Source organism: Melospiza melodia, chromosome 3 (assembly GCF_035770615.1).
Source record: "Melospiza melodia melodia isolate bMelMel2 chromosome 3, bMelMel2.pri, whole genome shotgun sequence".
In the NCBI taxonomy this organism is placed as follows: domain Eukaryota; kingdom Metazoa; phylum Chordata; class Aves; order Passeriformes; family Passerellidae; genus Melospiza; species Melospiza melodia.
Genome location: NC_086196.1, coordinates 121,892,603 through 121,911,184, shown reverse-complemented (window position 1 = coordinate 121,911,184; position 18,582 = coordinate 121,892,603). Strand labels below are relative to the sequence as shown.

The 18,582-nt window shown below is 38.6% G+C and overlaps 1 protein-coding gene across 1 annotated transcript in view; it reads right to left on the bottom strand.

The window, feature by feature from the left end:
- Positions 1-345: 345 nt before the first annotated feature.
- Positions 346-18,582, bottom strand: part of COL9A1 (collagen type IX alpha 1 chain) — a 62,402-nt gene continuing 44,165 nt past the window's right edge. Inside the window, exons 29-38 of the mRNA XM_063152973.1 lie at positions 16,086-16,139; positions 15,260-15,331; positions 11,347-11,382; positions 11,199-11,243; positions 9,405-9,437; positions 6,628-6,774; positions 5,377-5,431; positions 4,240-4,428; positions 2,132-2,209; positions 346-919 (exon numbers count right to left, since the gene is read on the bottom strand). Coding sequence (XP_063009043.1) covers positions 735-919; positions 2,132-2,209; positions 4,240-4,428; positions 5,377-5,431; positions 6,628-6,774; positions 9,405-9,437; positions 11,199-11,243; positions 11,347-11,382; positions 15,260-15,331; positions 16,086-16,139 — 894 coding nt within the window. The 3' untranslated portion in view covers positions 346-734. The remainder of the gene's footprint in view (positions 920-2,131; positions 2,210-4,239; positions 4,429-5,376; positions 5,432-6,627; positions 6,775-9,404; positions 9,438-11,198; positions 11,244-11,346; positions 11,383-15,259; positions 15,332-16,085; positions 16,140-18,582) is intronic.

Here is an 18,582-nt window from a genome sequence, read left to right as displayed (position 1 = left end):
TGCCAGTAGCTACTAGCCTTTTATTTTAATGTGACATATAACAAGGCAAGCTGCAATGGGCTTCATATGGAATTAAAAATGCAACACAAATTGAAGTAAAAAAATGAAGTGGTTATTCCACATGAGTTATTCATGGTGAGCCTGTGATTTTACCTTTAGAGATACTGGCAGCATAAACAGTGCCAGGGGTGGCAGGTTTTCATAGGAACCTCCCACCTGGGTTTCTGTGATTGAATTGAAGAGCTGAAGGAGGTTTAGCATATTTCATGCAAGACACGTGTGAAGTGACTGTGCATGAAGAGTATGTGCTAGAATTTAGAAGTATGAAAGAATAGATACAGCTGCAGTAAATAAAACTATCCTTTTTTATTTGATGACTGAAGACATTATTTCACTGTACATCATACAGGGACATAGGGATTAAGTAGGGGAGGAGGAAAAATCACAGAAAATCTTTCTTAAACAAAATCAAAAATAAAAATAGACAAGTACCTTTTATTTCCCCCCAAAAGGAGAAGGCAGAAGGCAGCACCTGTGTATTTCTGAAAGCACCATTGTTCCAGCTTGTATTGCTAAGCACTCCTTTTGGAAGAATGTACAACCACTGTGTTAGAAACACCTTACTGAAACCTTGGTTGAAAGGTTTGTACATGTCTGCATTTCTCCTTCGTTCGTGATTTCGTCCTCAGCTGTCCGTGCGGGATGTGAACCGATGGCGACACACGGTGGCACTCTCAGGGCCCTTTCACGTTCTTCCCTGCTCTCTGTCCCGCCTGCATCCTGCAGGAGGCTGGCTCGCAGTACCCAGGAGGGCCAGGAGGGCCCGGGGGCCCGGGGACCCCCGGCTGCCCGGCCACCCCAGGGGGACCTCGGTCACCGTCACGGCCCTCCTGCCCGTAGCTGGCTTTGCCTGGTTCACCTGCGAAAGTGGATGCAGGGCTAAACTTTGGCAGCGTAGGACTTGCATAGCATAATTAGCACCCTGCCCTTAAAAGCTGGATGAAGATGGTTTTTCACTGCTCTCAGGGGATTCCCAAGAGGGGTGCCAGCTTACAGGGACAATTTTCCTCTACCTGACACCCAATCTGTGATTACACAGCTACAGCAATGAAATTTCAGTCCCAGTGCTCTCCAGGGGTACTAGTGCAGGTCTGCTGCTGTACAAAGCTCTGCAGGGTGCTCTACTCAGCCAACCCTGCTGCCAAGACCTAGGGCAGGGTAGATGCTACTTGCTAACACAGAATTTCATTAGCTCTCTGGAAAAAGAAATACCAATTTTTTTTTTCCACTCAGATGGTTGGGGAAATATATGTAAAGATTTGAACTGCTGAGCACTGAAGTAGTTTTTCCTTCTAAATCTTCAAAGAAGAAAGGAAAAACAGTGATTTCAAGAAGCCTCTTCCAATGATAAATTTCTACAGAAAACACCTCTGAGTTACACAGACATCCGTGGGATCAGTAAATACTCAACTATTTTTTTTTTCCTTTTTCACAAGAGAACAAATATGACTAGTTTGTCTTGCTAGATAAACACAGAAATTTACTGTAGAAACACTGGTGCAAATAACATATTTATGTTCATTCGCTGGCCACTAGAGGCCAGCTGTGCTTCAGCCATCAGCAGGAATCTCTCCTGGAGCCATGTTATATAACACTGCAATTAATTACCTCAGAAATAAAATAATCTCCTAAATTATGACTGAAAATTTTAAAGACTGCTGTGCCTGCCTGCCAGTGAGATAATCTGGTGGTTATGACCTTTTTTGTTTATTTTCATATATAATTATATGTGTACATAATATATAAAAGATACATTAAAAGATGTGTAGGTTTTTTAAATGCTTTCTTTACAATTTTTCTAATCTTTCATTACATTTTTTCTAATCTTTCTTTACATTTTTCAGTGATTATTCTAATCACTGAAATAAATGAGGAGGTGGCTTTTTGTTTTTTAGTTTTTAAGCCTGATTTCTGACTGAATCACCACCTATGAAGTAAAAATTACAAAGAACTGTAATTTCAGAGTTTATTGCTTAATGAACTCATTTTATCTTTTCAAGGCAGCTTGAAGTATCAGTTCTGAGCAAATTTTTACTATTTATCTTCTCTATCTTCACCCTCTTATATTTACCTGGAAGACCTCTTGGTCCAGGATAACCTTTCAGTCCTCTGCCTGGAAATCCTCTTTCTCCTCTTTCTCCTGGTTCACCTAAAGCAAATTCATGACACATTAGTTACAGTCTGCCTGGAGTATCATTTTTGTAAATCCTCTTTCAGAAGTGAACCGTTAATAAGCAGAGAATTCAGCTGGCTGTATGTTTTCTTAGCATCTTTCAATGATGTCCTGGCATGTATCTGTGTAAAATGTTTAGGATTTGATTAGGTTTTTTCACCCATTTGAGTCACACTGAGAAGGAGACAGGTTGGGCGCGAAAGAAACCACCTAGAGCTGGGACAGTAAGTACCACATGAAATATGTCACAGCCCATATGACAGAAATAAACCAAAGTCCCAGGATTTCAGGATATTTGGGATCCAGACTGACACTACTGGCTTCTGCAAAACTGTACAAGCTCAGTTAAGAAGTAAAAATTCTCAAGTGTTGATCCTCGAGACAGCCAGTGCAGAGGAGACAAAAGGTGGCTACAGAGACGACAGTATTCTGTTGATATTCACATAAGGCATAGCTTTACCTTCACAAAATAATTTCTTTTCTCATATAATAATGTCATGGAGACTTTCCTTCAGTAGACACCCAGAGTTTCTTCAAGCCCATATCTTGCTCCAAACCTGAATCATCTTAGTAAGAGGAAGCGTTTTTTGTTGCTTAGGTTGTAAAGTTCAAATTCTGTTCACTGTTATCTATGAATCTATCAGAACCAGGAACTCAAAGTGAGGCACAGAGAGTTTTCAGCTTGGCTGCCATGTACCATCATTATAGCTCTTGCACATGACAGCATTCACCACTTCCCTTGTATCTGTAATGGTATTCCAAGGTTTACTCTAAGGTAACTCAGAATTTGATGACAGCTATGAGAGCTTTTTGTTAGATATGATAAGTATTTTGCTTGTTTTGGGGAGAGTTTAATGCTCTATTTATTTTTCTTTTAATATTATTACAGTGTAGCCTGCTGTGTGTTGAATCAAATTTTGCATATCCCATACATCACCTTTGTATTTCTTATTTTTGTTTCTTCTGCAGATGACATTACATTGAATTGAGACAGCAACAAAGCTCCAGAAATGATGCTGTTAAGTTTTGCTTTGTTTGTATTCTGTTCCTTCTCTCAAAGATTTTACAAACTTCACTTTCAAATAAACCTTGAATCAAAAGCAAACACCCTACTCCAGCAACAGCCCAGCTTTTTGCAGAAAGACAATTTTAAATAAGTCCTTTTTGGAAAACAAATCAAAACCACTGCTGAATAGAAACTAATACATACATGGTCGCCATAAGACTTTGCAGAAAATTCTACCCTGTAATTCTCTGGAGGAGAATAGAACCTCTCAGTCATGAACAAAAGAGATTTACCTAGATCAAAGATTTTGTATAAAATGTAAGTCAATTTTATTATGGATTTGTCCTTTCCAAAGAATCAATACACTCTGGCACCTGGTGAAATGATGTTAAATGGTTCAAGTATTATATGCAAATAAAAAGTAGATTAGTATCAGTTCTTTGCAATGTGATAAACTGGGTGTTCTTAGAAAAGTAGACTGGATTTTAGTGAAGTAATCTGACTGCTTACATCAGCTCTTGGGACCATGAATCTTGGAGAAGTTAGGTCAACAGCCAGGCTGAGTGGGGCAAAGAGAACCAGTGCTGGAATCACATGTGGTGTTTGTCATCAATGACGTGTACAATGTGAGAAGGGACAGGCGTCTGCCCTGAACTAGAAGGAAGCAGCTGAGTCCTAATATTGATTCTCACTCTCATGGACTTCTGAGGTTTTGTGGGTTTTTAGGTGCTGAAAAGCAGATTTCTAAACAAGTCTTGCTGAAGGCAATGAGCCCTTTAATCACTGTGGTAACTGACACACCAATAACCAATAGCTTACATTCCTAACTCAGGATCCTGTTTGGAGCTCCAATGTGTACAGCATACATCCACAACCTGTAAACCAAGGAAGGGGGCAACAACAGCAGCAAGACCAAAACAAACAAAAAAAAAACCAAATAACCACCAAAAACCAAAACTAATGCAGTCGCCAAGTGAAAGCCAGCTGGAGAATTTCTTACCTTTAGGACCTTTACGACCAATGTCACCAGGGGGACCTTTCAGGCCAGGCAGGCCACGGGGGCCAAGCTGGCCTGGGAAACCATTTTCACCAGCAGGGCCTGGAGCACCTGGAGGCCCTGGTCGGCCAGGAAGACCTGGAGCACCAAATTCTGGCCTCCTAAGGCTGGCTGCCAGCTGAGCCAATTGTTCTGCAATGAGCAGGAGGACAGAGTTATGGAGTAAGTGAACAAGAATGAAGAGATTCCCATGATCACTGAAGAAAATGTATGTTCACTGCTACAGGAATTGACAGATTACACTATAGCACCTTCCTTTTTTTACTTTGATATTTACAAAGTTCATTACATATAAGGTATTCTCTTATTATAGAATAAGATATTCATCCTATTTATAGAGGGTCTTTTTTAAATACCCTGCTGAGCATTATCAAGAACAGTGACAACTACTGAAAATTTTTAAAACATGAGCAGCAATTTCATTCAGTAAACTCTTAACATTACAGAGGCATAATAACCCAAAAGACATCTTCAATAGCAAGTAGTGAAAAATTTCTTCTGTGTTTATAGTGCAGCATAAATTTCTCATCTCAGTAATATCCATGCACCCAAACATATTAGAAAAGCTTTAAACTTCTGTGTGTGTCAAGAACTCAGCAAATTAGGATTAATTTAGAGTATCTCTGCATTGCTTTAATTTTAAAGTATGTTATCTCCAGAAACCTCTCTTTGCACTCCTCTTCACCTATTTTGCACAGTTTGTTTGCTGAAATCTAATAGCAAATACAAAAGGCTAAAGATCTTTCAGTGAAGCTTGTACTTTTATGTATGTAAACACAGCAAGTGATTTGAATACAAAATGTATTTATTTCACACAGCTACACTGGACTATGGCCTGCTTAAAACAGCAGTAGTGTGCAATCAACAGGCATTTTAATGAGGCTACAAAATATATATAAAGAAGGAACTTCCTCCTACTGCATCCACATTCACGTGTGGAAAAGTTTTCCACCATGTCCCCTGCTGAGGCCATGCAATTTGCTCTGGGTAAGCATGGAGAAAATCTTGGTTGCCTCCACAGAAACAGGTGATCCCAATTTAAATGCACAAGAAACATCAAATAGTTTTTAGCCTATTTACCTTGCATGACTCTCATGCAAACCTGCTTTATATGCTGATCACTTGGTTCTTTTCCCTAGGATTAAAAAAAAAGAGGATTTTAATCAAACAGTTGTTGTCAAACTTACATTTTATGAGTGTGCCTGATTCAAAAAAATGCTGTCAATAAACAGTTGTCACACTTTAACCCCAGCTGCCAAACACCACACAGCTGCTCACACCCACAGTCAACACCCGTGGAACAGGGGAAGAAAAAGAAGATTAATAAAAGGAAAGAAAGAAGAAGAGGAAAGGGTAGGAAAAAGGGGAAGATGAAGAAGAATAATAAAATAAAATACAAAAGAGACAATGATAGTGCAAGTGGTACAAATGAAAGCAGTTGCTCACCACTCCCACAAGTTTTCCCTGGTTATGTCGCCAAGTGTGATGCTACATGGTATGGGATATCCCTTTGGCCAATTATAGTCAGCTCTCCCAGCTGTGCCCCCTCCCAGTTTTTTGTGCACCTTCAACCCATTCCCTGATGGTGCAGTGTAAGGAGCAGGAGAGGCTTTGATTCTATGCAGTGTTCATGAGTAACTGAAACATCACAGAATGGCTTGGGTTGAAAGGGACCTTTGAAACCATCTAGTTCCAACCCTCCTTCTCAGGTCCCCCTTTTAACCTGGCCTTGAACTCTTCAGGGACAGAGCATCCACAACTTCTCTGGGTGACCTATTAGTACCTCTCCATTCTTGCAGTGAAAAATTTCTTCCTAGTATCTAATCTAAAACCATGCTCTTTCACTTTGAAACAATTACCCTTTTTCTTGCTCCCATCAGCATGCTACAAAAATTGTTTTCAGCACAAATCCAAAATATAACTCCATGCAAGCCACTATGAAGAAATTTAACTGTATTCCAACTAAAAACAATCCATGAGTCACTAAAAGGTGTTCCAGTTCCTGCAAGTGCAACTATTTCAGCTGATGTCAACTTAACTAGTAAGGTAAAGTCTGAGTGATGCTCCTTTGAATCAAACACAGTTTGGTTTCACGCACACTACAGGGGTGAGGTGGGCATAAAAAACAGAGCTGAACTGTAAGCTGGGGCCCTAAGGATGTAGCTGTTCAACCCAGGACTGCTCTGGTGTACACCTGTGTCTGATGAGGGGCACGCTGTACTTCAGCCTGCTGTGGCACTTCAGTTTGGCACACGCACATGCAAAACAAGGAGCGGTGTGAGTGACAGATTAAGGTTCAGAAGATACCAATTTCATGAAAACAGTACTTACAGCTGGACCTTCACTGCCAGGCAGGCCTGGGGCACCCTGCTCACCCTGCAAGCCTCGTGGTCCAGGTGAGCCACGTGGCCCTTCCATGCCAGGCAGCCCCCGACTCCCCTCAGGCCCACGGGAACCGGGGTCTCCAGGATTACCAACCTGACAAAGAAAGAGAGGAATTTCAATAGAATGCTGTACTAGTGATAGACTCATTCTCACATATCAAAATGGTGACAGGAGCTATTCACAAATGCAAAGAAATGACTGCTGAAATGCAGCTGTTCAACAGAACTTCTTTTTAAAGTAAGCAACTAGTGTCAGTAGTTGCATGATTTTTAAGATGTTCTGTACTCTTACAGGGAAGAAGTGGGAAAATAATCTATTCTGTCAAAACAGGTAAATCAGATAGTAACATAGGTAAATCAAATAGTGACATGCTCAAGATGGCTCTCTGCCCTTGTATATGTCAACATGGAACATTTCTAGACATTAAGTGCTGCTTAAGATATGAAAATTCCAGGTCCCTTCTTGCTCCAAATGCCTTTCACGTCCTTCTCTAGAGAGTACCACGGTGTGAGCCTCTACTGTGTAGCCCAAGGCTGTTTGGGAACACACATTTTTGCTTTGTTTACTCTGCCAGAGCTAGTTCTAGTGCCTGCACTGGAATTTGCTGGCAGAGGGGAAGGAACATCCTCCTACCAACTGACATTGACAAACTGCCTGAACAGATGCAGTGCTGCCTTATTTCACTCAGGGAAGGGGTAGAAAGCTATTCCTGACCCTGGGGAATGAAAGGATTGATGTGACTATGTCAACATATCCACTTCAGTACACTGAAAAAACAAAGCTATTGCTTCTGCTCCAGTAATTTTACTAAGAGTTATTAAATACCATGCAGAGGGTGACCTATTCCAGCTGGCACCTCTGAATTACTGTATTGGGTTTGAGCAGCAATGTTCTTATAGCAGGGGGCCTACAGGTGTGGCTTCTCTAAGAAGCTGCCAAAACCTTCCCCCATGTTCAGCAGAGCCAACATGAGCCAGCTCTGAAACAGACCTACTGGCCAATGCCAAGCCAAGCAGTGATGTTAATAAAGCCTCTGGGACAACATATTTAAAGAAGAAAAAATTATTGCCCAGAAATAATTACAGCTAGGGCAGAGCAGGGTGAGAATATGTGAAATTAACAGCTCTGAAGACACCAAGGTCAGTGCAGAAGGAGGGGACAGAGGTGCTCCCCTTTTGTTTTACTTCCCATTTCCTGCTCTGACTCTGATTGGTAATAAATCAGTTAATTTCCCCAGGTCTGTTTTGGCCATGACTGTAACAGGTCAGGGATCTCTCCCTGGCCCCTTATCTGGGCCCATGAGCTCTTTTTGTATTTTCTCTTCCTTGGCCAGTTTTAAGGAAGGGAGTGGCAGTATGGTTTTGTTGCACACCTGATGTCCAGTCAAGGTCAAACCACCACAGTTGCTTTCAGTACAAGTTAATTTACTCCTAATAACCAATAGTAATAATAACAATGAAAAATATGACAGAAAAGAAGAAAAAAAATTCCACCTAAAAAGCCCAAAACTAGCAGGAAAAAAAAAACCTACATACTCACAACTTCCCAAATCTACTGGGGGAAAAAAAGAGAGAGTAACATCCTCTGAAAGAGTTGCTAAACAACAAATTACTCAGCTGTGGTATATCAGTTAAATCCACAATGCGGGACCATTTTGGTTCCAGCTGTGCTGCATCCCAGACAGCCGATGGCTGCCCCTATCAAAGAGCATGCTTTGATAGATACATTAAGGAGACAGAATAATTGCTTTTATGGACTACACAACTGGGAAGCCATCATTCCTTTCTTCCCAGCCTGGTGAGTTATCAGGTTCCCAGACAGATTACTCATTCTTGTGAGGGTGCTCACTGAGATACAAGCACTCTAGGCTCTCATCAAGACAAGAGGATTTGAAAAATATAAGTGGATAAAATTGTGGATTTCTCTTCTAATCTATCTCTTCCTCATGTCCTTCTTTTAGGATCTTCATCAGCAGTAAATACTCTTTAGCTTGCATTTGCTTAGCCCAAAAGTTACCCAGAACACTAATAACACAAGCACAGGATTTTTTGTTATGCTCAGACTCAGTTCCCCATAGGGAGAACTGTTGGTATTTTAAAATCACAGCTCATACTGTCAGATGCTGTAACAATCCAACTCTTCGGTGATCCTGAAATATAAGAATGAATTCAGCTCTCTGGTTATTTTTTATGTGACATACAAATCCCACTCACCTTCCACATCAAAGTCATCATTTTGCAGTAAAATAAAACAAAGCAAATAAAAATAAGATAAAAACACAATAAAAATAAAATAAGGGCAGCTGGGCCATAAATACTTCTAGGGTCACAGACATCACAATACTGCTGCCAGCTTTTTAACAGTGGCACACAGCCACTGCACTGAGCCTCCTTTCTATCCAACACCTACTGTACAAAGGGTGCCTTCATCTTCTTGAAAAAAGGATTTGTTGGCCAGAAAACTGCTGCTGAATGATGCTTCTCTTTTATGGAGTTAGAATCCAGGAAACTAATTCCTTTTAAAAGCTAATTCATTTTAATATTAACTGTATTCAAAATTTGAACAGAAGAAAATCTGCTAAAACACATTCCATTTAACTGGAATAATAATAAAATAAAGAGGTCAGCTTGTTACTTGCATTTTTCTTTCCTTAAATGAGAAAACCATCTATATGATCTACTAGATCTCTACATTTCTGTAGCAATGCTATTCATTGTACTTACAGCTCCCTTTGCTCCTGGTAATCCCATGTCACCCTAAAAAGAAGACAAACTATATTAGAAGAGAGTCTCCTTACCACAGACATTACAAAAGCAGTAAATGTGACACAATGTTTTTTCAATAAAAAAGAAGTTTCATATATTGAATTGATTTATGCAAAATTGCCCCACAAATAATTACAATTCCTTTGAGAATAAAACCTTTATTTTGAGTGGGTTTCATACAATTCCTTTCTCAAAAACTTTTCTGTAAGGTTCAAATGAGAAAGCATGTTTGTTATAATTGGTTTTGTATTGCTTCTCTTGGAATTAGACATGTGGCTCTAACCTCTCAAACACACAAGACAATCTTAGATTTATTGGAAACCATTAGAAGTAGCATTTTTTAACCAGGATTTTCTAGTTTCTACAAAGCGACGGAACTATGGATATTGGGACTGTGTAGTGCTGAAAAAATTGCAACAGAAACTACCTAAAGTTCTGTGAATAAGCCAAACCCCTACAAGTTCCTATTTCCAGCAATCTTTCTCCTGGCCTCAATGATACAAAAATCCCTTGATCAGCTGACTGAGAATAGCAATCCCACTATTCACTAATTTTTAGGTTTTCCTCTCAACTTGAAAAAAAAAAACTTTCAAAATATTTTAATTACCTGGGAAATAGATTAGCATAACACTGCAGAAACTTTGAGTAATTTCTGTACACTGTACTTTCCCAGTTCCTAAATGCCATTGGTGAAATAACTGGTTTCCAGTCAAGGGCCTATTTGTTAATAAATGTGAAATAATTTAAATAGAAATAATTTTTATCAATTTAGAACCAGACTAGCTGGCTGCACACTTAAACAATCTATACTATTTCTTCCAGGGAATCTGTACAGTGATCGTAATGCTGACTAAGGCTTTCAAAATTGCAGCCTGTGGGAAAAACACATTCATTTCCAGCATATAACCTGGCTGCCATTCTTTGAATAGGGAGCAGTTTATGTCCCTTGGAAAGATTAGGTCTGGCTTTGCTGGTTGAGGCCCCATGGGAGCCACTGGACCAGAAGGTTTCTCTTTTGGCAGAGAAACAAACCCACTTTACCCAAGAGGACTTGACCCAGACATTACTCATGTCAATTCACAACATGCCATACTCCTGCAGCAGATTAGATAGATAGATAGATAGATAGATAGATAGATAGATAGATAGATAGATAGATGGATAGATAGATGGATAGATAGATAGATGCAATATTACAGTGCCACAGCCTCTTCCCAGTCCATTTTTCCTCTAACAGCTTGTTGCAAATCATATTTCCAAAGATAAAGACAATACAAAATACTACCTTTAAGTGTGATTAATTAAGGATATTCATTAACTCTCCTCCTGTTTCATCTGAATTAAACTACTTGCTCATCCTCACTGCCTCAAACATCAAGAATTTATGTGCCTGTGTATGCATGTATATATATTTATATATAAACACTCTTATACATATATATATATATATATATATATTTATATGTGTGTATATACAAACAAACACAGACACATCCTATTTCTTCAAGGCAGTCTGTACTACACTGTACACCTAACAGAACCTGTATATTTCAGTGTTTTCCAAATAGCAGGAAAAGAGTAATCAGGCAAATAGAACTGCTGTGCTCTGCAAGGGCCAGTTGGTATAAAACTGAAATGTGCCTTTCAGTGATGCAAACATAAAGCTTGAAGCACTCCAACAATATTTTGTATTTTTAATTTGAAATAAAAACATAGTATTATATCAAGTAAAGGAAAAAAAAAGTGCCTTACTAAGTCACCCTTTTCTCCTCCATCTCCTTCTGCTCCAGGTACACCCTATATCAAAGAAAGACAGACTGTCAAGACTTCAGATTAAGTTAACATTAATTAACATTTGGTACTGTGATTTTGAAGTCCCATGATCTTTAACATGACTTACCTGTTCACCCTTAGGTCCTGGTTCACCCACGGAACCCTAAAACATTAAAGATTAAAAATAAAAAGAGAAGAAGTCTTCAGAATTTTAAAGTTCAGATTCTAAAAGCACACTAAATGTTATTTGAGCCTAAATTTCATATTCATGCAAGAGACTTTTAAAGTTGCAAATTTTTAAGAATTACAATGAAAGCACTTAAATCTTACGATGTAATTTATGTGACAGAGTGAAGGCAAGTACTAGTATGGAACATATAATCCACTACCACACTGTACAGTACAGATTCTGACTGTCCAATGGTACATCTCCCCTTTACAGGACAAATGCTCTTGCAGCTGCTACAGATCTGCTCTGAGAATTGCTTAGAAGCTACAAGTAAATAAATCCAGTAAGTGCATCACTTTTTCTAGCACCATTATATATTCCATATTGCTGTAGGCTATACTAGCCCTGCTAATGTGAGAAAAGCAGAGACATCCACAAGTACAGCCACAATCTCGTCCTGCATGCTGTTTAATTCTCAATGTCTTTTAGCAAACCTGTGTCTAAAATTTTGATCATTGTAGTCAAAGCTGAAGGGTTTGTATCTTAAAGGTAATATTCATTTTTAAAAAGAAATTTGATTATATTTCATCTTAGAATCCTCTAACTAAACATACCCATGTGGACAGGCAGGAAACAAAGAGAAATAAATTAATGACCCAATTAATTTCAAACATATGCATTTTTTATCTAGAGCAAAACTACTACTTTTTTGAACAGTATATCATTTAGGAAAATCTTTTTCTATTTGTATTCTGTTAGAAAACCAGTCATACCATCCTTTTAATATTCTTTCCAGTCTGTGCATGTTTAAGGATATGCATTACAAATGAACTATAACTGTGTCCGATAATCCTGTTTATTGTAAAACAGACAGAGATGCAGCAGTTTCTCTCCCATGTCAGAGATCCATTTAATTCACATAAGATATAGGCATACAGACTGGTACAGCTTTCACAGCTTTTACAGAATTTAATGAATTCTGACACATTCTCATGTTCTTGAGGATGAAGAGCTAATACTAAATTATCCACAAAGCTAAGCAGTATAAATGACAGAACTATTTAACATTCCAACTTTGTCAAACAACACTGAAACTATTTTGTCTGAAGTGTTCTCAACATCTCAAGCCTTGTAAAGGTTTCCCAATTACATGAAAAAGACATTGATTTCCAACCTAACATTATCTTGGGGGTTCTTTTTCTCCCCTTACTCTTCCTTATAGCAATAAAACTGCCAATAGATAAAGCTGACATAGAAGAATCTATTGCTTTTGTGAGCCTGTCCTACAGTGTTTGTATATGCAAATATAAAAATCACAACTGAAACTACTGGAATCAATTCTACACTGACTCCAAATGGAGGAGGAGGCAATGGAGGAAATAAGGCAAGATGTTAAACTATGAAAATACTCACTTTTATTGACATAATGCCTATCTATTTTGCAAAAATCCCTCTCAAATAATACACAAAAACTCTTTGGAAAACTGCCTGACAGCATGATCCAAAACTGTACCAGGGGCTGCTTTAACTACTTAGCAGCACAAAGGATCATGTTGCAGTGCCAAGGTCTGGCACTTAGCTTGGTGCTGTTTAACTGACTAAAATAGACAGAACCCAAGTGTATGAAACCAATCCAAAATACATGAATCAGAAGCAGCCTAAGTGGTGAATGCTGGGTCTGGTTCAGGCTCCAAAAGAGGCAAAAGCCTAGGCCGTGACCTCATTTCCCAACCTGATAACCCACCCAGGCACAGGGTGACATGGTGAGGATTGGTCCATGTGGGCTTGGAACACCAACCCTGCTGTTAGCATGTGATATTACCCTTGTAATATTCAATCATTATTACATCCATTGAATTTTGTCAGCTCTTACATATTACTTCAGTAAAAAAAATTCTGGTGCTATCTTTGGTGGTGATTTATTCCTCAAGTGTAATAAATCCTGCACGTAGACAAGATGTCAACAGATAGTACACAATAGTTAACAGCTTTGGGATCAAGAATGACTACTGATACATTAAATTCATGAATTCTACAGGCTTCTGGCTGCTATTTAAATCAACTCTTACCATGCATATATAGCTATGTAACAGAACTTTATAGGATTCCTGTGTACAAAACCATGAAGTTTTGAAATCAGAAAGTGAAGAAAGGTTACTTCAGCCTAGAACTTACTCCTAGAAGGGGCTGACCCAAAGGCTGGGGTTAACAGGCTACAGAGATGCCTATTTCCAACCTGACAAGGTTGTTTGTGTAAGACTGATGCAGTTGCAAAAGCTGAAGGGAAGAGGAAGGATAGAGTGGCACAATGCTCTCCAGGCTTGTGACAGAAGAGATCCTGCAAGTCAGTGCTGCTGGCAAGGCTGCAGCCATGCTAAATATGTTCCAGAAAATTCACTACAACCTCCATGCAAATGGAAAATAGAATATGAATCAAGGATACAAGCAGAGAGCTAAAAAGCAATTATAGGATGAAATAATTCCTAGCACTTTGGACTTTAAGGTATTTGCACAGAGCATTAAATTGACCTCAGGTTTTTTAAAAAGTTCCAGGCATAAGTTACTGTCATCTGCCAGTTAGATACTCAGAAACCTCCTGGCTGTAGCCTGGATCTCTCTAGGTCTGTTTACAGTATCAACATTCTAATTTTTATCCTAGAGATCCAGATGCTTTATATGGCAAATGAGGAAAATCAAACACCTTTGGAGGGAGGTTGTCAGCACTGCAACAAATATTAGGGATTTTCCTTCTACCTTTGCCTCCTCAGTAACTTCAATCTCCCTCTGGAGAAGTCTCAAATATGAATCATTACCAATCTAATAAAAAGAGACTGCTTTATGTCAATACTTACATTTGACTAGAAACATCTCCTCATCTCAGCATTAAAAGAAAACCAAACAAACATGAAAAAAATACCTCACCAACATCAAAGACTTAGAAGATTATTTTTAAGTACCTGTATAGCTTTTTTTTAAAAAGCTGCCAAAAACAACAGCAAACCCTATCCAGAAACTCTATGATGTACACTGGGAGCATACCAAGGGCAGGATTCCTCTGTTCAGACATTTTACAGCAGTTATACCCACATCTGACTAGCAGTCCAATAGTGCCCTGGTTGTCAGGAGGATGTAAGAGGCACTGCACAAGTGTAATTCATTTGATACTCATGTAGACATGCCTCGAGTAAGGCACAGTAGAGAATATTTTTATATCAAAGATGTCAGAAGATAGGCAAGTGAATTCCATCCTTTGCAGTCTCCTATAGCCAAGAGAAGATAAGCATCTCTGGCTTTATGCACTGTCTTCACTAACATATATTGAGCAAAGCAAGATATATTCTGCAGTTATTGGGCCCTGGGGCTCAATCCTTCCTTCTCAACAAAATACTTGAAGAAGTATTTATATCGTGTAATTCTGCATGTAGGCATAGGTGTCTCAATAGTTGCATTAGCATGTGCATTTCCACAGGAGGCCCCAAGACATGTAACAGGCATGGCTACTACTGTAGGTGAGAGCTGAAGCTGCAAAGCTCTATAGTGACCACAGATCCTGACAGACCACTTCATATCTGGCTGTGTTAATGATTTGCAGTACAATTTAAGTCTTTAAATTATTCAAATTTTAAAAATCAAAATAATTTATATATCACTAATCTTATTTCAGTCCCCTAAGTGGCACTGTCAAGACTTTTCCTTCACACATTTATGAGCTACAAGCAGTTAATGGGCACAGAGAGCACCACTTCAAGCAGTTAAATATCTACATACAAAACAAGAAAACAGATATTAATTCATGGAAAAACTGAAAACAGTGCTCAACTTGTTGTGTTTACTCCTGACACCAAGCTGCATGCACAAGTGCATTTCTTACCCGGTCACCTTTACCACCAGGAAGGCCTGGAGGACCAGGCAGTCCAGGAAGTCCAATACTACCCTGGGGACCCTGTGAAAATAAGCCAAGGATGTAAACTTAGCCAATCTTGTTTAGAATTAACAACTAAGGGTCATACCCTGAAGCAGATAGGGCAGAACCTTATTCCCAGAACAGACTTAGCTTGATGAAAGAGGATTATCTGATGCAAATTGGGCTGATCCAAAGTACGGCACTTTAAACAGAATCTTACTATGAATTTATTGCTGACAATCCCAACAGAAATGACTTACAGAGTTTTCTACCCTCCAGTCCCTCAAAGACAGACTGGTTCTCTTAAAAATCCTTCCCAAGATCTTGCACTCTGCGATTTGCACATTCCTCTGCAACAGTAGGCTCTTTCAGCCAAGACCTCCCCAGCTATGCTTCTGACTGATTCTGTGTAAACACTGCTGGAGCTCTGGTAAAAGGTGCCATTCATAATGTGCTCCGTTCATTAGTTTCACGTAGCTGCTAGCAGAAAGGCAGTCTCTCACTGCTCCTGCTCCCAGGAGCCCACACAGCAGTGTGCCGCTCAGCTTTGCATGTCATAGGATTTATGGGCTTATCAAGTAGAAGAAAAAAGTCACACACATCTCCATGCAATTTAAAACAGCATTTTCTAATATTAGCACAGTCACAGAGGACTGAAAAAGAAACTGAACCACCACTCATTTCAATGTTATTTTCGGTTCCCTGCATGGATAAATGGGTAAGTGTAGTTCAGATGATACTATAGCTCCTTAAAAGTAAACATGAATACTGAATATAGAAATAAACTGCTTACCAACTTCCCTGGTAAACCTGGAGGACCTGCAGGACCTGTCTCCCCTCTGCTACCCTGGAAGCAAAAACAGAGGGACAATATTATTTCCTGGAATTCTTCTTGTGATCTGGGAATAAAGTATAATTTTTTTTTCCTTAATATTAAGTGATTTACACTACTTAGCTGTTGGGTTTAATTGAGATTTCTTTTTCATAGTGCAAAAATACCATAGGTATTAAAACCAGTGAAACTTTCTGAGTAAACATTTTTATTTAACCATGGCATATAACCTTTATTTGGCATTAAATGATTCAAGTAAATAATTTTGCTGAGTGATTAAGCAAAATGAAGTTCACTTCATGGAATCACACCTGAGAGTTACCTGTCACAAACACAATCACTTCACTATGACAACTCTGGCAGGCATGTATAACTTTAGGCTTTTGCTTAGTTTCATCGCCTGAGCTCCTACGCGACTACATATTTAAAGCACCTGATCCCTAATACACAAATGTGAAAAGTGAATACAGAAGTAATGCTTAACAAACTCATTCAGGTTTAAAAAAAGTCTAGAGTGTTACAGGGAGAGGTAATTTTTAAAATTCACTATTTATAATAGTGATAAGCATAAATATGTGCTTTACTGCATCTTTATATCTGCACTTCAGACATGTTTATCCATTCAGATCATCATATCCACATTAGTGCTACAACTCTATTTCTTAAGGCAGCCACTGGAATACACACTCTGGGTAAATCTGACATTGAGCCAAACTTGCAAAGATTTTAAATAATTTTCAAACTAAAGTACCTTTCTCAAAAGATTTTGCCTCTTATGATTAATCTTTTCAGAACAACTCTATAAGTTTTATAGCTTTACTCTCACATGTGCAGACATATCCCTGGACAGATAAATTCAAACAATCTCCCAACACAAGCTTAGGTCTCACTTATGAAACTCTTCTTAAATTCACAGTGTGACTATGTAAGTGCTATTTGCAATAAAAGAAAGATACATTTAAGATCACAAAATGTCAAGAATTTATGTTATTAGTTATTCAACTTAATAAAATATTATACAATGACATAGACAATTTTAGATTAAATCAAAACTTAGCATTCTAGGGCTGCATGCAATGGATAGTTTTAAATACAGGGGATTTTTTCCTAACAAGGACAATACTGTGAAATGTTGTGGCATACTAAATAAAACGAGATGGCAGACATGGCCTTTTACATTAGGTCATAAATGCAATGACAACTTCTCACACAAGCTTAGGAAAGCTAATTCTACAATTCAAGAAATAATTAGGTACCCTGGAGAGATCACAGAACCAAACATAAACAGACTTTTCAATTCATTTCCTTCAAAATATCCTATGGTGTTAAAATACCTATTACTTTAAAGCACTTTGCATAATTTCTAGAAGCTTTTTTATGTTAAAAAAAAGAAAGAAAGGAAAAATGTCTCCTAACTCACCTTCATCTTACAACCCAGAAAATGCATTACAATTTTATTTAATCACAAAATTCTGAACTACATCTCTGACCTGAAATGCTGCTATATTTCTGATGCAGAAAGGTGAAGACTAAAATTATGTTCAACATTAGAAACTTGTTTCTCATATCATTCTCATGAAACCCATAACATTCATTCATTACCCATAACAGTCATTGCTATGCAGAGATGAAACAAAAGCAGCCTAATCCTTAGAGAGTTAAAATCTTATAATAAACCTCTTAAGCGTATCAAAAGTCCTGCTGTTCACACAAAATTCAAGAAAAAACCTTTCATTTTATTTCAAATGAGGAAAAAATCTTTTGTCAAATGTCTGCCACAGGCATTTTGTCAAACAAAATGCTTTTCCAAGGAGGCAAAGAAGGAGGTTAGTTTACAGAAGACCAGAATACAAATGCATAGATAGTATTTCCTTGTAAACACCGACATAATGTCTGTAAGGACTGATTATTTCAAACTATGGGCCACCACTGCAAGATCTGCAGCAGTGTTTTAGCAAGTAAGAGAGTAACTGGAACCCAAAGAATGAGGAATCCTATCCCTGGCATAACTAGAAAGACTCTAATGCTTCCTCCAAGTTATATCAGACTGAAATGGCCCTAGGATAGGTTATACAAGTAAGGTCCTTGCTCGTAGTTTTGAAGGAAAAAAAAGGCATCTTGAAATGTCTTCACGTAAACATTTAAAATGCAATGTAAGTCACGTCTTAGAAGCACCTAACTTTCCCCAACGCCTATAGGAGGGTTTCTGAAACAGATGGTTCAGGTGTTGACATCTGGTTTTGGCCAGATGAAATGTTCCTCTGTGCTGTAAGTCACTATGGACAGGAATTAGAGCAGAAGGCAGTCTGGCCATGTCCTCAGCCCACCTTTCCTATACAGCAGCCCTCTGTGTAACAGTACATAGCATCAGGCCACCCACAAACCAACAGGCATGCTGCGCTCGATTTAACAAAAAGACTGCCAGAATCTGTATGGTTTCATGCACTTTTGACACACT